Below are 25,487 nucleotides of genomic sequence, written 5' to 3' on the forward strand. Positions count from 1 at the left end.
GGCACTCGAGGCTTGAACCCGGGTCGCCTGGGCCATGTCCACGACTCTATCGACTGAGCTACTCGGACTCTCGCTTCAGAACTTTGACGCTTAATTTCTCGAGAATGCCTTGATCGATTTTAAAACAAATTACATATTCTGAATCAGTTAAAGGGTTACTATAAGATGTAAAAATTTCAAAAAGAAATATTAAAAAATAAAAAAGTCGAAAAATTCAATTTTTCAAATTTCCTTCCGGTGACGACTGGAAGTGACGACGGACATTCTATTGAGTGTGTTGCACTAGACAAACTGTAGATCTATCAACCCTGAAAATTTCAGCCCTATATCTTTACTCGTTTTAGAAAAACGTCGCAGACAAAATTCGCTTTTAAAAATCGTTTATCGACGATTATTTCCGACCGGAAGTGAATTTTCAAAAATTGACAAAAACCTATAAACTTCAGATACGAACGCGTTAGTGTTGAAAATTTGAATGAAATCGATTGAGCCATCTCCGAGGAATCGTCTGCACAAAATCAGCTTGAAAAAAAAGAATAATAACAATAAGAAAAGTGAAAAAGTAACAATAGAATAATAGAAGGGTCTTCCGCTGAAGACGGAAGACCCTAATAATAATAGGGAAAAAGAAACCGAACGAAAACAAAAAGGTCTTCCGTTGGAAAACGGAAGACCTTAACTAGAGCAAAGCTCGTTGCAAAGCAACGAGTGGGTCTTCTGTTAATGTCGGAAGTAAAGCTGGAAGTTCCTGTAAGAAGCAGAGCTCTTAAACCAATAACAAGGGTAACTAAAATAAAAAGATGAAAAAATCGAATTATTCCTGGTACGACTTAACAAAATACGAATGATTTTAAGTACGACTTAACAAAAACCTTTCCGATTTCAAGAACGACTTAACAAAAAAAAAATTCGAATGTGTTCAAGTACGACTTAGCAATTATTTTTGGTACGAGTTAATTTTGCTTTGAACATTACGCTATTTTTTAAACCAAGGACGCGGAATCAAAATTTCCGGAAAAATCAATTTTGAAACCCCGATATCTCTGTAATGCATCATCCGATTTTCAAACGGATTTCAGTTTCGTGTTCAACATACCCAACTCTACAAACCGCACAAACATTCGAAATTGAAACGAAAAATTTGAAAATTCGAAAATTTTAAAACACTTCCGGTTTGGACCGGAAGTGACGGAAACTAAATTCCAGCCTTATGTCCAAATAAAAACGACCAATGCTTCAACACAGAAAATTACAAGTCTCTACCTTGAAGCGTTTTTGAAAAACGCCCTGGACAAAATCACTTTTTTAAAAAATTTAAAAATTGACGTAACGTAAAAACGGAAGTGACGTTGTAGTTCAAAATTTAACATCTTTAAAGGAAAAATATTGCTTTATAATCCCTGAAAGTTTCATGTAAATCCGTTGAAAACTATTGGAGATATTAAGCTTTAAAAAAGTCAGAAAAATAAAGAAAAAGAAAAAAAATAATAACTAGAGCAAAGCTCGTTGCAAAGCAACGAGTGGGTCTTCCGTTAATGTCGGAAGTAAAGCTGGAAGTTCCTGTAAGAAGCAGAGCTCTTAAACCAATAACAAGAGTAACTAAAATGAAAAGATAAAAAAATCGAATTATTCCTGGTACGACTTAACAAAATACGAATGATTTTAAGTACGACTTAACAAACACCTTTCCGATTTCAAGAACAACTTAACAAAAAAAATCCGAATTGTTCAAGTACGACTTAACAATTATTTTTGGTACGAGTTAATATTACTTTGAACATTACGCTATTTTTTAAACCAAGGACGCGGAATCAAAATTTCCGGAAAAATCAATTTTTAAACCCCGATATCTCTGTAATGCATCGTCCGATTTTAAAACAGCTTTCAGTGTTTGATTCAGCTAATTAAGCTCTACAAAACCCATATTCATTTTTCATTTGATCAGAAAATTCATTTTTTCGAAAAATTTGTTTCACTTCCGGTTTTGACCGGAAGTGACAGATTTTCATTTCCAGCCTTATTACAGAGGTAAATCGACCAAATCATCACCATTGAAATTTTCAAGCCTCTTTCTAAAAGCGTTTTTGAGAAAAGTCCGGGACAAAATGACTTTTCGAATTTTTTAAAAATGACGTCACGTCAAAACGGAGGTGATGTTCTTTATAAAACTTTGACATTTTTGAAGGACGACAATTTTCAAACATCTCTGCAAATTTCATCAAAATCAGTTAAAAACTTTTTGAGTTATGAAGCAAAAAAGGAGTCAGAAGAAAAGAAAAAGAATAATAATAATAACTAGAGCAAAGCTCGTTGCAAAGCAACGAGTGGGTCTTCCGTTAATGTCGGAAGTAAAGCTGGAAGTTCCTGTAAGAAGCAGAGCTCTTAAAACAACAACAAGAGTAACTAAAATAAAAAGATGAAAAAAATCGAATTATTACTGGTACGACTTAACAAAATACGAATGATTTTAAGTACGACTTAACAAAAACATTTTCGATTTCAAGAACGACTAAACAATAAAAATCCGAATGTTTTCAAGTACGACTTAACAATTATTTTTGGTACGAGTTAATTTTACTTTGAATATACGCTATTTTTTAAACCAAAGAGGCGGAATTAAAATTTCCGGAAAAATCAATTTTTAAACCCCTATATCTCTGTAATGCATCGTCCGATTTTAAAACGGCTTTCAGTGTTAGATTCAGCTTAATAAGCTCTACAAAACACATATTCATTTTTGATTTGTTCAGAAAAATCATTTTTTCGAAAAAATTGTTTCACTTCCGGTTTCGACCGGAAGTGACCGATTTTCATTCTGAGCCTTATTACAGAGGTAAATCGACCAAATCATAAGCATTGAAAATTTCAAGCCTCTATCTTAAAGCGTTTTTGAGAAACGCCGCGGACAAAATGCCTTTTTAAAATTTTTAAAAATGACGTCACGTCAAAACGGAAGTGACGTTGTCAAGGAAACTTTAACATCTTTGAGGGATATTAGTTTCACAATATCTCTGAAAGTTTCATTAAAATCGGTTGGAAACTTTTTGAGTTATAAAGCCGAGAAGGAGTCAGAAAAAAAAGAAAAAGTATAATAATAATAAAAAGAAACCGAAGAATAACAAGAGGGTCTTCCGTTGAAAACGGAAGACCCTAATAACTAGAGCAAAGTTCGTTTCAAAGCAACGAGTGGGTCTCCCGTTAATGTCGGAAGTAAAGCTGGAAGTTCCTGTAAGAAGCAGAGTTCTTAAACCAGTAACAAGAGAAAGTAAAATAAAAAGATGAAAAAATCGAATTATTCCTGGTACGACTTAACAAAATCCGAATGATTTTAAGTACGACTTAACAAAAACCTTCTTGATTTAAAGAACAACTTAACAAAAAAAAAATCCGAATGTGTCTAAGTAAGACTTAACAATTATTTTTGGTACGAGATAATTTTACTATAAACATTACGCTATTTTTTAAACCAAGGACGCGGAAACAAAATTTCCGGAAAAATCAATTTTTAAACCCCGATATCTCTGTAATGCATCGTCCGATTTTCAAACGGATTTCAGTTTCGTATTCAGCATGAACAACTCTACAAACATCGTAAACATTTAAAATTAAAACGAAAAATTCGAAAATTCGAAAATTTTAAAACACTTCCGGTTTAGACCGGAAGTGACGGAAACTAAATTCCAGCCTTATGTCCAAATGAAAACGATCAATGCTTCAACACAAAAAATTCCAAGTCTTTATCTTGAAGCGTTTTTGAAAAACGCCCTGGACAAAATCACGTTTTTAAAATATAAAAATTAACGTAACGTTGAAACGGAAGTGACGTTGTAATTGAAAATTTTACATCTTTTAGGGACGATAATGGTACATAATCCCTGAAAGTTTAATGTAAATCTGTTGAAAACTTTTTGAGATATTAAGCTTTAAAAAAGTCAGAAAAATAAAGAAAAAGAATAATAATAATAACTAGAGCAAAGCTCGTTGCAAAGCAACGAGTGGGTCTTCCGTTAATGTCGGAGGTAAAGCTGGAAGTTCCTGTAAGAAGCAGAGCTCTTGAACCAATAACAAGAGTAACTAGAATAAAAAGATGAAAAAATCGAATTATTCCTGGTACGACTTAACAAAATCCGAATGATTTTAAGTACGACTTAACAAAAACCTTCCTGATTTCAAGAACGATTTAACAAAAAAAATTCGAATGTGTTCACGTACGACTTAACAATTATTTTTGGTACGAGTTAATTTTACTTTGAACATTACGCTATTTTTTAAACCAAGGACGCGGAAACAAAATTTCCGGAAAAATCCATTTTTAAACCCCGATATCTCTTAAATGCATGGTCCGATTTTAAAACGGATTTCAGTGTTAAATTCAGCTTCATAAGCTTTATAAAACACATACTCATATTTGATTTGATCAGAAAATTCATTTTTTGGAAAAATTTGTTTCACTTCCGGTTTCGACCGGAAGTGTCGGATTTTTATTTCCAGCCTTATTGCCCATGTAGATTGCCAAATTCATAACCACAGAAAATTTCAAGACTCTATCTTAAAGCGTTTTTGAGAAATGTCGCGGACAAAATGACTTTTTTTAAAGTTTAAAAATGACGTAACGTCAAAACGGAAATGACGTTGTTGTAGAAACTTTAACATCTTTGAGGCAGTATAAGTGCACATATTCCCTGAAAGTTTCCTTAAAATAAGTTGAAAACTTTTTGAGTTATGAAGCCGAAAAGGAGTCAGAAAAAAAAGAAAAAGAAAAAAAATAATAATAACTAGAGCAAAGCTCGTTGCAAAGCAACGAGTGGGTCTCCCGTTAATGTCGGAAGTAAAGCTGGAAGTTCCTGTAAGAAGCAGAGCTCTTAAACCAGTAACAAGAGAAAGTAAAATAAAAAGATGAAAAAATCGAATTATTCCTGGTACGACTTAACAAAATCCGAATGATTTTAAGTACGACTTAACAAAAACCTTCTTAATTTTAAGAACAACTTAACAAAAAAAAATCCGAATGTGTCTAAGTAAGACTTAACAATTATTTTTGGTACGAGTTAATTTTACTATTAACATTACTCTATTTTTTAAACCAAGGACGCGGAAACAAAATATCCGGAAAAATCAATTTTTAAACCCCGATATCTCTGTAATGCATCGTCCGATTTTCAAACGGATTTCAGTTTCGTATTCAGCATGAACAACTCTACAAACCTCGTTAACATTTAAAATTAAAACGAAAAATTCGAAAATTCGAAAATTTTAAAACACTTCCAGTTTAGACCGGAAGTGACGGAAACTAAATTCCAGCCTTATGTCCAAATAAAAACGATCAATGCTTCAACACAAAAAATTCCAAGTCTCTATCTTCAAGCGTTTTTGAAAAACGCCCTGGACAAAATCACGTTTTTAAAATATAAAAATTGACGTAACGTTGAAACGGAAGTGACGTTGTAGTTGAAAATTTAACATCTTTTAGGGACGATAATGGTACATAATCCCTGAAAGATTCATGTAAATCTGTTGAAAACTTTTTGAGATATTAAGCTTTAAAAAAGTCAGAAAAATAAAGAAAAAGAATAATAATAATAATAATAATAAAAAGAAACAATAGAATAACAAGAGGGTCTTCCGTTGGAAACGGAAGACCCTAACTAGAGCAAAGCTCGTTGCAAAGCAACGAGTAGGTCTTCCGTTAATACCGGAAGTAAAGCTGGAAACTCCTGTAAGAAGCAGAGCTCTTAAACCAATAACAAGAGTAACTAAAATAAAAAGATGAAAAAAAATCGAATTATTCCTGGTACGACTTAACAAAATCCGAATGATTTTAAGTACGAATTAACAAAAACCTTTTTGATTTTAAGAACGACTTAACAAAAAAAAATCCGAATGTGTTTAAGTACGACTTAACAATTATTTTTGGTACGAGTTAACTTTACTATTAACGTTATGCTATTTTTTAAACCAAGGACGCGGAATCAAAATTTCCGGAAAAATCGATTTTTAAATCCCAATATCTTTGTAATGCATCGTCCGATTTTAAAACGGCTTTCAGTGTTAGATTCAGTTTAATAAGCTCTACAAAACACATATTCGTTTTTGATTTGATCAGAAAATTCATTTTTTCGAAAAATTTGTTTCACTTCCGGTTTCGAGCGGAAGTGACAGATTTTCATTTCGAGCCTTATTACAGAGGTAAATCGACCAAATCATAACCATTGAACATTTCAAGCCTCTGTCTTAAAGCGTTTTTGAGAAAAGTCCGGGACAAAATGACTTTTTGAAAATTTTAAAAATGACGTTACGTCAAAACGGAATTGACGTTGTCAAGAAAACTTTAACATCTTTGAGGGATAATAGTTTCACATTATCTCTGAAAGTTTCATTAAAATCGGTTGGAAACTTTTTGAGTTATAAAGCCGAGAAGGAGTCAGAAAAAAAAAGAAAAAGTATAATAATAATAAAAAGAAACCGAAGAATAACAAGAGGGTCTTCCGTTGAAAACGGAAGACCCTAATAAAAATAATTAAAAGAAACAATAGAATAACAAAAGGGTCTTCCGTTGAAAACGGAAGACCCTAAAAAGAAACAATAGAATAACAAGAGGGTCTTCCGTTGGAAACGGAAGACCCTAATAAAAAGAAACAATAGAATAACAAGAGGGTCTTCCGTTCAAAAACGGAAGACCCTAATAAAAAGAAACTAGAGCAAAGCTCGTTGCAAAGCAACGAGTGGGTCTCCCGTTAATGTCGGAAGTAAAGATGGAAGTTCCTGTAAGAAGCAGAGCTCTTAAACCAGTAACAAGAGAAAGTAAAATAAAAAGATGAAAAAATCGAATTATTCCTGGTACGACTTAACAAAATCCGAATGATTTTAAGTACGACTTAACAAAAACCTTCTTGATTTTAAGAACAACTTAACAAAAAAAATCCGAATGTGTCTTAGTAAGACTTAACAATTATTTTTGGTACAAGTTAATTTTACTATTAACATTACGCTATTTTTTAAACCAAGGACGCGGAAACAAAATTTCCGGAAAAATCAATTTTTAAACCCCGATATCTCTGTAATGCATCGTCCGATTTTCAAACGGATTTCAGTTTCGTATTCAGCATGAACAACTCTACAAATATTTTAAATTAAAACGAAAAATTCGAAAATTCGAAAATTTTAAAACACTTCCGGTTTAGACCGGAAGTGACGGAAACTAAATTCCAGCCTTATGTCCAAATAAAAACGATCAATGCTTCAACACAAAAAATTCCAAGTCTCTATCTTGAAGCGTTTTTAAAAAACGCCCTGGACAAAATCACGTTTTTAAAATATAAAAATTGACGTAACGTTGAAACGGAAGTGACGTTGTAGTTGAAAATTCAACATCTTTTAGGGACGATAATGGTACATAATCCCTGAAAGTTTAATGTAAATCTGTTGAAAACTTTTTGAGATATTAAGCTTTAAAAAAGTCAGAAAAATAAAGAAAAAGAATAATAATAATAACTAGAGCAAAGCTCGTTGCAAAGCAACGAGTGGGTCTTCCGTTAATGTCGAAAGTAAAGCTAGAAGTTCCTGTAAGAAGCAGAGCTCTTAAACCAATAACAAAAGTAGCTAAAATAAAAAGATGAAAAAAAATTATTCCTGGTACGACTTAACAAAACCCGAATGATTTTAAGTACGACTTAACAAAAACCTTTTTGATTTTAAGAACGACTTAACAAAAAAAAAATCCGAATGTGTTTAAGTACGACTTAACAATTATTTTTGGTACGAGTTAACTTTACCATAAACATTATGCTATTTTTTAAACCAAGGACGCGGAATCAAAATTTCCGGAAAAATCAATTTTTAAACCCAGATAGCTCTGTAATGCATAGTCCGATTTTAAAACGGTTTTCAGTGTTAGATTCAGCTTCATAAGCTCTACAAAACACATATTCATTTTTGATTTGATCAGAAAATTCATTTTTTCGAAAAATTTGTTTCACTTCCGGTTTCGAGCGGACGTGATAGATTTTCATTTCGAGCCTTATTACAGAGGTAAATCGACCAAATCATAACCATTGAACATTTCAAGCCTCTGTCTTAAAGCGTTTTTGAGAAAAGTCCGGGACAAAATGACTTTTTGAAATTTTTAAAAATGACGTCACGTCAAAACGGAGGTGACCTTTTCTATCAAACTTTTACATTTTTGAAGGACGCTAACTTGCAACAATCTCTGAAAATTTCATCAAAATCGGTTAAAAACCTTTTGAGTTATGAGGCAAAAAAGGAGTCAGAAGAAAAGAAAAAGAATAATTAACTAGACACGATCTCGTTGCGAGCAACGAGGAGGTCTTCCGTCCGATTTTTAGAAGAGGAAATGACCTTGCCTTTGATCTTCATCAACGAAACATATCAGAAAATGCAGATGTGATCTAAAAGAGCGATGGATGAAGGATTATACACCCCGTTTGATCCCTAATTTAGGGACCAGCCCTATTTTATTTCATATCAAATAAGAGGTCTTTTGATTTCGAAACATTTTGTGTAAAAAGTTTAGAAATTTGTTACTGTTCTTGATTTATCTAGAAGAAATCCTGGGAACGGATAACAAACAAATTTTGTTGCAGATTGTTAACCACATTTTTAAGCGTATTTTGTTCAATATTGCTTCTTAAAATTGATTTTTTTTTAATTTTGGGACGTTGATGATAAGTTCGGACTTTTGGCTCCTTAAAATCCCTTATTACATAACATAGGAATAAGCAATTTTCATGTATAGGTACATAACATTTCGATTAACATAATTGCTTCTCTAATGTATTGCAAAATATTTCACAATTAAAAGTTATGATTAAAAGACTTTAGAGCCTTATCGGCCCCTAATTGAAGGACTAGCCCCTTTTTCTTGATGTGATAAGAAAGCTCTTCTCATTTTAAACACATTTTGTTCAACAAGAGTCTAGAAAGTATTTACCGTTCAAGAGATATCTTGAGAAGATCATTTTAGGGGCCGACCTTTCTTCCTTTTAGGAAGTGGTTAAGAAAAAAAGTTATAGTTACATATTGTTGAGTACTGCTTTTTAAATTTTTTCTCTATTTTGAGATATTGAAGATTGAAATGTCACACACCTGGCCCCTTAAAATCCCTAATAAAGAAACATAAGAGTAAAGAATTTTCATGTATAGGTACAGAACATTTCGATTAACATAATTGCTTCTGTATTGTATTACAAAATATTTCACAATTAAAAGTTATGATTAAAAGACTTTAGAATTCTATCGACCCCTAATTTGAACAGCCAGCCCCTTGTTCTTGATATAAAAAGAAAGCCCTTGTCATTTCAAACACATTTTGTTCAAAAAGTATTTAGACATTATGTACCATTCTCGAGATATCTGGAAGAGATCGTTTTAGGGGCCGACCCTATAACTCCTTTTAGGGACCGGATAACAAAAAAATATGGTTGCAAATTGTTAACGACATTATTTGGAGCATCTTTTGTTCAACATTGCTTTTCAAAATTTCTCTCCATTTTCAGATATATAAGATCAAAATTTCGGACGGCTAGCCCCTTAAAATCCCTAAATACGTTACAAAGGGGTAAACAATTGTCATGTATAGGTACATAACGTTACGATGAACATAATTGCTTCTATAAAGTATTACAAAATATTTCACAGTAAAAAGATATTATCAGAATACTTTAGAACCCTTTCAGCCCTTAATTTTAAGGGCCAGCCCCTTTTCCATGATGTCAAATGAAAGTTCTTGACGTTTTAAAGTTTTTTTGTTCTATAAGTCTTAACAAAATACTTTTCAGAAAAAAGATATTCAAAGAAAACCACAAAAAAATCATGACGATTTTTATCTCAATTTTTAAGCTTAGGCGAGCTTCGGTGTTTTTTGTCACAGAACAATGAAAATGCTTCTGTCATATCCACAATCATAGGTCTACAAACCCTGAAAATTTGAATCAAATATCTGTCTTCGTTTAGGAGAAAATCACCGGACAAGCCGACCCTCTAAAAATCGTAAAAACGTCAATATCTCTAAAACGGAAATGACGTCATCAATATAAAAATTTTCCAATAAGGTTCAGATCAATATGTGTTAGTTCTGAAAGTTTCATTAAAATCACTCAAGCCGTTCCCGAGAACACGCGTGCACAAAAATGCGTAAGAAAAAAAAAGAATAATAACTAGACACGATCTCGTTGCGAGCAACGAGGAGGTCTTCCGTTCGGTTTTTAGAATGTAATAAGACATCATTGACTTTGATTTTTGACAACAAAACATGTTATGGAAAAAGGAGTGAATTACTAATGCATTAATGTATCGGTTTTTTAAAAGTTCTATTACAATGCTTTTTAAAATACTTGCATTTCTTCCAATTAAGATTGAAAAGATTAAACTTGTTTACATCTGGTCCCTAAAAACCCTAATTGGGTAACGCAAGAGCAAATCATTATATTGTTAGGATATATAAATGTATTATACCTAATCTAGCTTTAATAACCTTTCACAAGATGGCTCTCATTAAAGGGCTATAGATAAACATTTTTAGAGCCCTTTGATCCCCGTATTTAAGGGGCCAGCCCCTTTTTCATGGAACCAAATGAAAGGACATTTAATTCTGCACACATTTTGTCAACAAGTGTTTAAAAGTTCGTTACTGTTCTGGAAATATTTGAGAAACAAGATTTTAGGGGCCGATCCCCTATCTCCTTATAGGGCCGTTTAACGAAAATTTGAAGGTCGCATATTGTTAAGAAAATCATTTTGAACAACTTTTCTTCTTTACTGCATTTTAAAATATTTTTCCTTTCTGACATATGAATGAGATATTCTGGAGATATATGAGAAAGAAGGTTTTAGGGGCCGATCCCTTATTCCTTCAAAGGGGCCGTTTAACGAAATTTTGAAGGTTGCACATTGTTAAGAACATCATTTTAAACAACTTTTCTTCTGCATTGCATTACAAAATATTTTTCCTATCTAAGCTATGGGTGATCAAAATTATGGATTATTGGCCCCTAAAAACCCTTAATTACGTAACACATAATAAAATCATTACATTGCTTGGATGCATAACTGTGAGATAAACATATTTGCTTCTATAACCTTTCACAAAATATCTCTAAGTAAAGTACTACAGATTTAAAGACTTTAGAGCCCTTTGGTCCCCTTATTTGAGGGGCCAGCCCTTTTTCTTGATATTACATGAAAGGTTATTTAATTCTTAACAAATTTTGTTCAACAAGTGTTTAGAAATTCGTTACCGTTCTGGAGATATATGAGAAAGAAGGTTTTAGGGGCCGATCCCTTATCTCCTTATAGGGGCCGTTAAACGAAATTTTGAAGGTAGGATATTGTTTAAAACATTAATTTGAACAACTTTTCTTCTAATATGCACTACAAAATATTTTTTTCTTTCTGAGATATGGGTGATCGAAATTTTGGACCTTTGGCCCCTAAAAACCCTTAATTACGTAATTCATGACAAAATCATTACATTGTTTAAATACATAACTGTGAGATAAACATATTTGCTTCTATAACATTTCACAAAATATCTCTCAGTAAAGGGCTACAGATTAATGACTTTAGAGCCCTTTGGACCCCTTATTTGAGGGGCCAGCCCCTTTTTTTTGATTTTAAAGAGAAGGTCTTGTAAATAGAAACTTTTTTACATTATAGGTCTTAACAAAATATTTTTAAGAAAAGGATTATCAAAGAAAACCACAAAATATTACAACGTTTTTTTCATCTCAATTTTCGGGTCCAGGCGAGCTTCGGCGCCTTTCGAGCCAGATCAAAATGAAAATAAAATTGAAAATCTACAATCTTTTGTCTACTATCCCTGAAAGTTTGAAGTCGATATCTTTTATCGTTTACGAGAAGTTCCACGGACAAGCAACCCCCCTAAAAATCGCTAAAACGTCAATTTCTCAAAAACGGAAGTGACGTCATCAATATAATAAAAAACCTATCAGGTGTAGATCATTATCTAACAGATCTGAAAGTTTCATGAAAATCGGCCAAGCCGTTTCTGAGAAATCGCGTGCACAAAAATTGTAAGAAAAAAAAGAAAAATAATAATAATAGGGAAAAAGAAATCGTACGAAAACAATAAGGTCTTCCGTTGGAAAACGGAAGACCTTAATAAGGGAAACAGAAACAAAGCAATAACAAGAAGGTCTTCCGTTGGAAACGGAAGACCCTAACAATAGAATAACAAGAGGGTCTTCCGTTGGAAACGGAAGACCCTAATAATAAAAAGAAACCGAAGAATAACAAGAGGGTCTTCGGTTGAAAACGGAAGACCCTAATAAAAAGAAACCGAAGAATAACAAGAGGGTCTTCCGTTGAAAACGGAAGACCCTAATAAAAAGAAACAATAGAATAACAAGAGGGTCTTCCGTTGGAAACGGAAGACCCTAATAATAATAGAAAGAAACCGAAGAATAACAAGAGGGTCTTCCGTAGGAAACGGAAGACCCTAAAAATTCCATTACATTCTAAAACAAAAGATTGTTTTGATGCAAGAAAATTGATATTGAGCTGTGATACAGCAAATGGCTAATTGCATTTTAAGTAGGTCAGTGTGAAGGGAGTGCGGGCCTATCACTACAGCAAGCACTGCTGATCTTGCGAGTTATGCAATTTACCAGGCAGCTTTATGTCAGCTTGACCACTAAAGACGCTATTGGTGAACAAAGAAATTCAGTTCTTAGGTACACCTCGTGCGGTCATACACGGATTTTATGTACAGTAAAAGGCCGGGATTTCTAAGCTTTTGAACTATTTTGACTATTTTATACTTTAAATTGGAATATTTTGGGAGTCATTTTTAGAACAGTCTGCAGAGTACAAATGATGAACTGATCATTGTGGATTTTCCCATATCACATGTGGAATCACATTTCAACCTCAGTTCCTTTATAAAGTATTGGGTGTAAAAGTCTCGTATCTAGGAACCAAAGTTGAGAATGTAACCCCAAGGGAGGGTGGGTGGGTGGGAAATCTCACAACCCAACCCTATCGCATTGTTCTTCCATCTCCTACTGTATACACATCCACCCATCAAACAGCGAAAAGGAATGACGTCACTTCGGTAGCACGTGATTTCACTTGTGATATTCCCATATCACATGTGGAATCACATTTCAACCTCAGTTCCTTTATAAAGTATTGGGTGTAAAAGTCTCTATCTAGGTATCCAAATCTGAATTCTTATCTCAATATCTAGTGCCTCTTCCCAACACTCACTATCAAATATTTTTAAACACATTAAATTATCATATAAAACACATCAGACCCTTATATGTTATCAAAACTTTAATCATGAAAATCATAAATCATATTCAGACATGTAAATGTACATAATGTACACTTAGCTCTCTATCTCATCACTCACTCTCTACAAAAGCCGAATCAAGACTATCATACTGCATGCACTCTCGATACTTCTCTTCCATCATTCCCGCATCTTTCACACTTGTTGCCAATCTTCCAGCTACAAAATCTGATTCTACCAAGGCTGGAAGTCTACTATAATACTCGGCACTCCCTTCCCCAAACCAACCAACATGTCTCATTATCTGACCCACCTCACTCACTGAGCCTGACATAGCCAACGCAACAGCACAACCTGCCCGGAAACTGTGTGGAGTCTCACCTTCATCAACACCAAGTTTCCGCAAATACACACGCAACCTATCATAAACAACTGAATAGGAAACAGGCTGATCTAAAACCCGTGCATCCTCTGTAACAACTCGAAAGAGATAGCCACAAGACAGATCAACTCCCAAGTCTTTACATCCTGAAACAAAATCTTGTATTCCTACTACAGGACAAATAACCTTATCATCACACCTCTTTACAACAAACATATTACTCCTCCTTTTACCTCCTCGAAGAGTCTTTCCAAAAGTGTGATTAAACACAAAACCTGAATAATCTCTAAGCCACTTAACTTCTTGAGCCACCAAATTTGCAAGATCTCCTGCCCTATCTCCAGCAAAAAACTGCAATTTGAACCAAGCCTGGTCTCTCAATAAGATATACCTCTCCCTAACTGACACAGAACTCATGCTTAATCGACCCCCCATATAGCCAACAATAGCCTTAACCTTGGTCAAAAAGATGGGTTTAGCCTGTTTTGGTACCAAATGGGCTCTCGCTTGCTCCTCTTGTATAATTTTCAAATAATCTTTCACTTGACTTGATGCAGCCGGATTCCCTAATCCAAGAGCCATGTTCCACGATCTTTCACATCCCATCTCATGAAAAATGTTCACTAATCTATTTATCATTAATGAGACAGTACCAGAAGCCAGACGTACTGGACAATTACAGTCAAATAATCCCTTGTTTCCTAAAAAACGACAGTCTATCTTATGAACTTGACTTTTACCGCACTTATCCTTCCATACCAAAAATCGCCTAATGTCATCAGGTGTACAACTTGTCAATTCTCGACCAGACATCCTCACAAGAAATTCGGTAATTTCCCTTTTTAAACAATCCTGCCTCTTTGAATCCAGTGAAGAAGACCTCCTTGCATCTAACTCCTTTAACCTCTCATCCAAGACGTGAACATCGACACTCTCTACCTGAAAAAGATTAATCAGGTTTATTCTCTGAAAATGTCAACCTGTAAGCAATCAATGCCCATTTCAGCCCCTTATTATCAAGAACATATCCTTTCTTTGTAGGGACCCGAATAACCCCCTTTTCCCCCTGCCAGCCTAACACCATACTAGATATCTTACACTCCTCAACGAGAGGCTGCCATACAGGCACTGGTTGTCTATATGGAAGAATGCATGTACATACTGGAATTTCTTGTTCCTTCAAAAATGATAAAACTGGAAAAACCATACCAAATGGAGGAAATACATAGGGGTTCAACTCCTTTCGAATATTTTGTGCGAACACATCAACCCCTGCAATGAATGGCATTGGACATGGTGAAAAATGACGCAATACCCCACCCCCCTTGGCCTTCATTGAATTAGAATCACTTGCCATTAAATCAACAGTGTGGGGACCAAATTCTTTTTCCACTATACCCCAAGTCTTCCCATCCAACATTGAGTCAGCATAACTAATCCGTCTCGAAGGGGCATCAGCCTCATTTAACTTCGAAGGAACAAACTGTAAATTTAACTCAAAATTCAACTTCAAAGTCAAAGAAAAAATACATTTTGTAATACAGTTCAACGCCCTGTCCTTTCCCCCCTGGTTCTGCCAGACACTAAGTACAGCCATGTTATCTGTGAGTACATGTACTCTAGAATTAGCTAAGTTCTCTCCAAGAGCCAATAACACCTTATAAACAGCATCCGCCTCCTTTAAATGAATAGGTCTTTGATCATTCTCTTCCCAAAAATCACTAATCTCATACCTATTCCTACCCTGCTCTACCACTGCCCCGTACTTATACAAGGATGCATCTGAAGACAACATAACCTGGTGATGACACTCACTTCTCCACTGACAACAACCTTCCCAAGAATCTAGAAAACGCCAATGTTCTAATTCCTCCCTCAGCTCATCAGTCAAACACACATGCTTACTACTTTTTACAGCTCTAGAAATTGCCAAGTTAACCTCCCTACAAAACAGCCTACAACCAGGAACTGCAAGGCCCATTGATATACATTTACCAGCAAATCGCTGAAGAGTTTTCACAGTAAGTTCTTTTGAACCAAGAATACTTTCTCTCAAATCAGCAAATTTCAACTTCTTGCACTCTGGCAAAATATAAGCTTGTTTTTTGGAATCAACCAAAAAACCCAGAAACTTGACACATGTCAATGGAACAAACGAGCATTTCCCCAAGGCCAAAGTGTAACCCAACCTTGTCAACACTTCTACTAATATGTATGCGACCTTACAACCTTCTACATATGGGTCCACAGCACCAGAGACATTCGCGATAGCCAACCTATCATCAATATATTGTACAGTACTTATAGACCGACTCCGAAGGTATGACGTAACAACCATCCCAATGGTCTGGTATATAAAAGGCGATGCCTTGAACCCAAAAGGAATTACCGTATACACCATAACATAACCACCGAAAATAAGCCCAAAGTATCCCTGAGAATCATTGGACAACCTAACATGATCATATCCAGATTTTTCATCTGTCTTTATCAGAAATGCATTACACCCTACAAGCCTATGAACATCTCTCAAAGTCTCCAGCTGAAAGGGAAGATCCTTCACCCAGAGGTTCAAAAATCTGTCATCATGACATAGTCTTGGTTTACTTGGTTCAATTGTCAACGGCAGCACAATATGGGGCATCTCACACTCACCAACTTTACCGAGCACTCTTATAGCACCTGACCTTATCTTTTCATACAAAACATCACAAATAAAAGCATGATACTTTTTACATAAAGCAGAGTTAGGGAATACAGCACTTGGGGGCAACTCAGAATCAAAAGACTTTCCACGAAAATTCCCTTTAAAACGAGTAAAAAATTCTGTCACATCCACTCCCTCTGTAAGCCACTTTCTCACCCTCAATATCGTATCTTCATTCACTCCACTCCTCTCTAACACATATTCCCAGGCCGAAACATTTCTACCCAACTGTCCTGCAATAAATGAATCTGGACTATATACCAGCAATTGGTTCATATCAAAATCAGAACCTTCAATTACAGATTCTGCACTAACTCGGTGGGTTGCAAGTGAAGGAGTCCCACCACTGATTGTCACCAATTCTCCCTTCTGACGAGGAACTATTCTCATGGGATTAAATTCTACCATCTTGTCAAACTCAGCAGTAACCTGATTATCATTAATCAACACTGACGCTCCATTATCCTCCTACAAATTAAAATCATAATCCATTTAAAGGTCATATGGTGACAATCATAGTGGAACTCCTTCACTTAACAACCCACGTGGACTTGGTCCACTAAGGCATCAGGGTCCTCGGGTTGCAAGATCAGGAATTCTTATGCATGTATAATATATAACAAACAATCCAGTTCCATCAAAACATTTAATGTGTCACTATAACTCTATTAACCATCTTCATCAAAAAATGTGTATTTTTTACTACAGCCATTTACAATTCTACCAGCTGCATAAATCAATCAAAGCAAAATTAAGTTCATAAATGAACCTTGAATGAACAAAATCCTGTTACAAAATTGTATCCTTACAATTAAATGCACAAATTTCCATACATATGTATTCTCAATTCACTTTCTCCTAGCAGCCTTCATCAACTCACAATCTTTAACTAGATGTTGTGTCGAATCACAAAAATGACAAGCTAACCTACTAGCATTCCTTCTTCCCATACCTCCCATTGGTCTGTAACCCCGCGGCCTTGAATAATTACCAAAGTTTGAAAATGGATGAAATGGATAAGGCTGAAAACCAGGGGCACCAAGAAGAGGCGTTGAATACATAGGGTACAGTCCAGCTAATGGAGAGTTTGAACCTTTAGAACCTTGATCTTGTTCCATCTCACCCCTCATCTTCACACCCTCACATTTAGACCCCAAGTTTTGTCCTTCTTTAATACATTTATTAACTGCTTTTGACACCAGATCAGCTCCCTGCCCCCCTAGAACTGTAAGACATAAATTCGCGATATTCACTTTCCCTTGCAGACGACCACACTGCCTATACAATTCTTCATATACTTCCATATCTTTATCCCCCAACTTTCTACTTAAGCGAGCTAATTCATCAAGAGTTATTAATATCAGAGGTTCACTAGGGTCTTGCTGAGCAGCTAAAGCTTTAACCCTCTCCTTCACCTTCGAAACATCCTCCTTCTCCAACTTCTCGAGCATCAGCAGTCTCCTTTCCATGTCATCAATCGTCTTTCTCCTTTTCACTGGGGTGGCCTCATTCTAAAATAAACAGGATTTGCTCAATTATTATATTATTATTATTATTATTTTTTTTCCCACACACACTCATACAATATATTAGACACAGTACCTCCACAGTATTGTCTTCAGTCTGATTCTGTCTCTCTGCAGGTGCACCAGACGTACTCGGACCCGCTTCATCATCCTGCAACACCTGCCCTTTGGGCTGTCCCCTTTCATTCGCTGCTAGTACACAATAGTGCAACAGTAACTTTGCTGCATCATAATCTCGAATATCTTTCCCTACAAGACAGACTTTGCACGTAACAATATCAACTAGACACATAATAGTGATAATACCACTATTACATCAATATAGTTAAACCAGATTAAGTGCTCAAGACTAAATATCGCCCATGCTAATCTATTCAAGTACACAGTTTACCTGCTAACTCCAACAACTCGTCCATGGGTTCCCCCGTCATCTCCATCACCGCTTTGGCGATATCCTTCAACTGCAGCGCCTCCGTGCGCTTCCCGACGCTTATCCGCGCCAGCTCCTTAACATTTTCTAACCGCCCATCCTTTACTTTCCTGATTACAGGTAACAGAGTAAGCCCCTTCAGACTATGTCTCTTCTTTAAAACTACCGGCTGAACCATCTAAAATATAAACAATCATGACGTAAGCATTCATGCTCGACCCGAACTTTCCGTCCGGATAAATACGGATAAACGAAGTAGATAATATACAGGCATAAAATAAAATTTCACGCTTCCGACATTGTAGTCAATATCCACATTCTTCTCTAATCATATATAAAATGCATTTGAATGAAAACCCAGCTTAGATATTCCAATTTCACACAAAACGCCGCTCCACGGCATGTCTCATATATCATTTAATGGCCCCTGGCCCTGCCATATTCCAAATACAATCCAGTTCAAATCTGCGACATCCAACAGTCACATTCACTCAAATATTTTCTAAAGATATCCAACAATCTTTAGACCATAAATTTCACTCAAGCCTCCAACGGCATATAATGTAAAATATAATATTACCTTCCTCTCGATCTGCTGTCTGCTATCACCATCAAACAGCGAAAAGGAATGACGTCACTTCGGTAGCACGTGATTTCACTTGTGATACTACATTTTTGTGTTGACCTCCTTTGTTCCATATCATGGAAAACAAGCATGGCTACCATTTGGCGGAATTTACGCGTGGTTTCTTTGTGTTCATTTTTCCCAGGCTTATGGAAAACATTAAGAAATGCAAAGTTCAACATTTTAACAAGGATTTTATACAAAAGCTGTTAGCGAGGGATGTACTCGTATATTACCAGTATTTAAATGAAGAGCGACTTTCTTACATTTGGATCACATCTTCTTTTAATAAAGTGTCAAAACACATTAAACAGCACAACACAATCAAAAATATGTTTATAAGAAAAATTTAACAACAAAGTCGGTGCGTCTTTTTACCCCAATGAGCCCCAATGAACCCCAATGATACCCCAATGAACCCCAATGATACCCCAATGATACCCCAATGAACCCCAATGATACCCCAATGAACCCCAATGTTACCCCTATGATACCAAATGATATCCCAATGAAAATTTGCCGAACGTGCGCCGGGTCACTGGTCCAAGGCACGTTGAACAGCTAACTAGGGATGATCTAATCATGCCGTAGACTGAAAACTTTTCACATCAATAAACTCTATCCTTATTTAGATTTTTGTGAAATTTCAAGGGTTAATCTTTGTTCCTAAACGAATAAGAGAAAATGTCTCAATAATTACTGAAAAACTCTCGTATATGGGTCCGCACGTATACAAAGCACTAAAAATGGCTAGCGACACGAAAAATTGAAATTGTGAAAATTCGCGTTGTTAGCCATTATCAGTGCTCTATATATTCAATTTACTGGCTTAGTATCTATAGATATCATTAGACCCGACACGTTAAAGGTGCCTTGTGATATCAATATTGGGGATATGTTTTGTATAATTTAATAAATGTATACAATGTACTTTGATAATAATAGTCATTTGATAATAACTAGAGGTACTGCGAGCAAGCTCACAAAGGAAAATATTAAAACTGAAGTCTTTCTCTAATGGAAAAGAATCGATATGTCTCTTGTTCTTAAAGTTATGTTGAATCTAGCACAAATGACCAAAGCTCCCATCAGGACATAATTACAGGTCACAAACAATTGTTGAGTCAAATTTTAGCTTAAAAAATTCTAATCATTTTCCGTTACAAGATATGGCCCAATCGGTGAAAAAACAGCACGTAGTTGAAATTTCATTTGTGTAACATATTGTTACATAAAATTCATTAAGTGTATCAATTATGAACATACTTAGTATCATTTGGGTATTTCAAAGTTCATTGGGGCTTCATTGGGGCTTCATTGGGGTTCATTGGGGTATCATTGGGGTATCATTGGGGTTCATTGGGGTATCATTGGGGTTCATTGGGGTTCATTGGGGTATCATTGGGGTTCATTGGGGTAAAAAGACGTACCCCTGACAAGTCACTTAATTTCAACTGTTTTTCAACGTCATATCCACATATTTTCAACCAGATTTCAACACTTTTTCTACGTTGAATCAACGTTGAATCGAACCGACGTTGGAACAATGTTACATTTTCAACGTTGCCTCAACTTTCATATGCAACCTTTTTTCAACGTTGATGCCTGACGTTGAAACAACGTTGTTTCAACATTGAAATGCCCGGTGGGAGGCGACCCATGTTCAATCCCTAAATATAAGTGCTGAATGTGTTTTATGTTTAACTATTTTTCGTTTTAATTTTTATAAACGTCAAAATAGTGGCGCTTTTTTCATAAATATACGTCTATTTAAATTTTTAGAGAGGGTTAAATGAAATTTGCGGAAAGATTTAAGAAATGATATAAAAGAACAAGTATCCCGAAAGCAAATAAGGTGTATACAAACGGAAGACCATTCCTTGCTTGCAACGAGATCGCGTCAGGTTTTGTGTATGTTAATTTGGATTTTGCTTGCTCTTACTCCGTTCGGCTTTTCGTAGACGCGAGCAACCCTCGCTATTAACACATTTAACGTCTATATATCCTATTAATATTATTTGAAATTAAAGAAAACTTTCAACATTTACAATATTTATATATTTGTAGGAAATCTTGTTGATGCTAAATGAAAAAAGGATGTCCTTATCAAAATATGAATCGACTAAAGGGACCACAAATTTTGCTAGAGTTGCCCGGGCTATATTGGGTCCATGCACTGATGTACTGCGCGAAGTTCTAGCAAAACAGATTTCTCCGCCTGACTTGGAAAAGAAATTTAAAGCTTACATACTTAAAAACAGAAAAACTACTATTAGTAAAGAACAACAACGTCTCGTGTATGGCAAAGACTACTCCGCCTTTAACGTTACGTTGCTCTATTTTGTCTTACGTAACTTTTGTTTTCTTCCTCCACATATAAACACATGGGGAAACGATCCAAGACCAACTGATACAAGTGTGTCAGCAAACATAGAACGAATTCGTATGATAAGAAACCAATGGTATGGAAATCCTGCGGATTTTTCTCTCTCGGACTCAGATTTTGAACAAAGATGGAATTATATTTCTCAAATTGTAAAAGGGCTGGAATATTATCTTGGAACTGCAACCAAATACCAGGACATTCTGATCGAATTAAAAACTTGTTGTATGGACCCTGTTTCGATACAGCAAAACAAAACTCTGGGGACTAGTGAAACAAATTTGAAAGGTAAGAAACAAATTTATCATGAAATTGAATTAAATAAATATATAATAATAACATTGCTTGTTATTGTCAATCAACTTCATATCAATGTAATATGACCGACCTTTCTTCAAAAGGTATGTGGGTCTTTGATGATAAAAATGTGAATAAAGCGAACTTGAAGATTCATTTTACTGCCAAACACCGTTTTTATTACGTAAATGTATTTTATCTTCTTCCCTACAAAGTATGTAGAGAGGATTAAAATTACACTCAAGACACGTACGAATGGTACAGTTATCAAAATAAGCATTTTGATGTGTATTTTATCAGGTATATCTCATAATATTTTGAAAATCAATAGTTTAAAAGGAACACGTTTTAGGATTGAAATAAGTATTATGTACAAAATACATACAATTACTGCAATAAAGTTGTGGACATGAGGAGGTAGATACATATTTGAAAAGAACAGACTGAGTATAACCTAGTGTTCTTTTTCTAAATTTATGTAAAGAAAAAAAAGAAAAAACCTTAAGAATATCGTAAGCTGTAATTATTTACTAAACGCGTATTTCTGCGATTTTGCATAGCAAATCCGACGATAATGTTAACTTAACAAAATAACCATGGTACAGTGTATGAATGGACAATTCAAAATAATTTTTAATTTTATAATAGATAAAATAAACCTGATTTTCCGCATGGAAAGTATGCATATTTCATGGCAAATGTAGCGGATGCATGGGCGGCTGTCAAAAAGTACTCCTATTGTAAGGATTATTCCTCCTTCAGTTTACAAAATAGGAAGGTTTTGTTTTGCAGATCAATATGACATTTTTTTCCGATCAATTGTATATACATGTTTTTCAGAGACGTGCATTTTACTTGGATTTTAATTTCTGAATAAACATGAGACCCATATTAGCTGTTAAATTTAGTGAACAAACTTACTGTTCCATTTAGGGTATCCAATTTCGTCAGATAACTTTCTACAGTTTTTCAAGACACGAATTTTTATTTGTGGTTCAATTGCACACTTATGCAATGTATATTATTTGTTTATTGTTTTTGTGAATTCATGAGCAGAGTGCCTGCTACTGAACGAAATACCTTTTACATATTAATGCGTGTATATTAAAATCCTTAGAGAGGATTTAATGGAATTTTAAAACGTGTAAAGAAAATAATACAGTAAAACTTGTTTAGTGCGAATACAGATATGGCGAAATTTCTTATATAAGCGAGTTTTTTTTTTTAATCCTTATTAAAATTCTTAACAAATCTTTGCAAATAAAAGGTAAATAATAACGAAATTAAACACTTTTATAACGATTTTTTACGGTTTAAAAGTTTGCACTACAATTTAACATACATGTACTAGTTTGAATGAATTTATTTTCACATAAATTCTTCAATTCACAATCTGATTATTAAAGATATCAAAAGAATGTATTTTCATTCTCTGCTTCAATTAGCAAAAATTCTTAGTTTGGTGAAAAAAACATGTATATAGTTAATTCGCTGTAGTTATTATTACGAATCCGTTTAAATGATATAACGACTTATGAATGTAACAAAATAAATTCGTTGGTCCCCAGAACTTTGTTATACCCGAGTTTAAAAAAAGAACAACTATTCCGATAGCCAATTTTATATTGCTTCCAAACGGAAAACCTCTCGTTGCTCGCAACGAGATAGCGTCTAGTTATTACGGTTTTCCGTTTTCAGCGGAAGACCTTATAGTTATTAAAATGTTTTCTGTTTCCAGCGAACATCTTACTTGAATCTATTGGATAAAATTGAATTTTTTGAAAAATTTAAACTAAATTAAATCGTGTTCAAGTGGACTTATACTAATTTTTAAACATGATAATAAGGTTGCACTTGCAATTTTTCGTCTGATGACATCTTACACGAATATTTTGGATAAAAAAATTTATTTTTTTTTTTTAGAAATTTTAAAGTCATTTAAATGTGTTAAAAATATATCAGACTCATTTCAAAACAAAATGTCTAATTTGCGCTTGCAACTCTTCGTCTGATGATATCTTATTTGTATTCATTGGATGAAATTTAAATTTTTTGAAAATGTTAAACGCATTAAAATTGTGTTGAAATGACCTCAGACTAATTTTAAAACATATTTAAGTCGTGCTTAAGGACATGTGAACCTGACATGAAACTAATTGAAAAAATTGTTTAAACAGACTCTAATCGATTCGTTTTTGTCAAAAAAGACATTTTAAGCATATGTTCGTGAGTTCGTTTCCATGCCAACGACCTTCAAACTTACCCATGTTCAAAAAATTGGAACGAGAAAAAAAACTTAAATGCAAATTAAAAATGTCATAAAAGACATATTTACAATTAACTAGAAAAATTTTCTCACCAAAATATTAAAAAAGTGGTTAATAAAATTCTCTATTTATCTGAAAATGGATTTTAAGAATTTCTTTTATTTAATCCGCTATTTTAGTTTGAATTTCCTCTGACCACTAAAAAAGTGACATTTTTTGACGTGACCAGAGCTAGAAAAATTGCAAAAAATACTATTTCCTATAATTACACTATTATTTTTTTTTAATGTAATTTTGAAGAAATGATAAATAGCAAAAAATAAGTAATCAAGAATTGGCTTGTTGGTGAATTAGAAAAAAAAGATAATAACGTCTGAATTTCCTCTGACCTCTATTGAAATAGATTCTACAAACCCTACATGCTGTTAAAAAAAGACGTATAATTCAGTTTTAAATGGCAATTTCTTTCAACTAGTTATACTGTGAACCTGCATAAGTTCTTGTAGAACAAAATTAATGGAGTTGTGTTGTAAATACTACAATTAATTGAATTAAAAAGGCTGAAAATCCGAATTTCCTCTGACTTTTACAAAAAATCACTCTGCGCGCTTCATGAAAGTCAACACTGCCATAAATGGTTGTATTTCTAAAAACCAATCATATAAAGAGAAAATGATTCTTTAATTTAACATTTTTTTTCACTTCCTAAAGAGTTTATTTTAATGGTAATAAACAGAGTGTCATAGTTGTGCATCTGATATAATCAAGAAACTCTAGTCTCTGTACACAAAAAAGAAAAACATACATGAAAACTTTAATACACACAATCTTTATTAAGCCTTTGTTGAAAGATTTAAAATACAATCAAACCAAATAAATCACAGGTTTCATAAAAATCATAAACTGATTATAATTAATTTGAATTTCCTCTATCAATCTTTAAAAGTTTTGTCTGATTTGCAAGGTATTGCATTAAAATTGGTGTCGGAAAATAGGAGAATCTTTCAAATGATTACAGGTATAAAATGAAATTTGATACTTAATCATGATAATTCTTTAAATCATATTATCTGATTGGACTAAACAACACTGCAGATTCTGAAAAGATTTATGATTTGTCCTCATGTATATACATGATTGTATGCAATCCTATAATTCCTTTGAACTTTGAACCCTTCCTTGGTCCCAATATTGGTCTTGATGCTATCTATAATGTATGATTGAGACTTTATCAGAATAATTATGCAGGGTAATATATTACAATGGTTCAGCCTCAATTTGAACTAAAATATAGAAAATGTGGAAGGCCACACCAATTAAATTTCTTTTTCATCGGATCCTGCATGCTCGTGTTTAAATAAAACTTTACAAATCATATCATTATGGACCGCCTAAAAATTTCGGCTACAAAAAATAATAATCGTATTATTTTATCGCTAGCCCGCTTGTACCCTTTTCCACTTAATGTCCGACAAGCAAGACATTATATTGGTGTAGCCTAACTATGATATGTATATTTTTTTCATGCAAAAATGATAAAAATATAGATAAGGATAAGTTATAACAAAAATATTCTTATTCACAAAAATCATTTCAAAAA

At 34.2% G+C, this 25,487-nt stretch overlaps 1 protein-coding gene across 1 annotated transcript; it reads right to left on the reverse strand.

The window, feature by feature from the left end:
• Nucleotides 1-13,265: 13,265 nt before the first annotated feature.
• LOC117681210 (uncharacterized) lies at nucleotides 13,266-18,986 on the reverse strand. Its single transcript, XM_066066811.1, has 5 exons — nucleotides 18,896-18,986; nucleotides 18,277-18,493; nucleotides 17,962-18,134; nucleotides 17,775-17,870; nucleotides 13,266-14,591 (listed from the first exon to the last, which is right to left on the reverse strand). Exons 2-5 carry the CDS (start codon nucleotides 18,491-18,493, stop codon nucleotides 13,383-13,385), a joined length of 1,695 nt encoding a protein of 564 aa, XP_065922883.1. The 5' UTR covers nucleotides 18,896-18,986; the 3' UTR covers nucleotides 13,266-13,382.
• Nucleotides 18,987-25,487: the final 6,501 nt, after the last annotated feature.

The sequence above is a fragment of the Magallana gigas genome, chromosome 7 (assembly GCF_963853765.1).
Source record: "Magallana gigas chromosome 7, xbMagGiga1.1, whole genome shotgun sequence".
NCBI classification, from domain to species: Eukaryota; Metazoa; Mollusca; class Bivalvia; order Ostreida; family Ostreidae; genus Magallana; species Magallana gigas.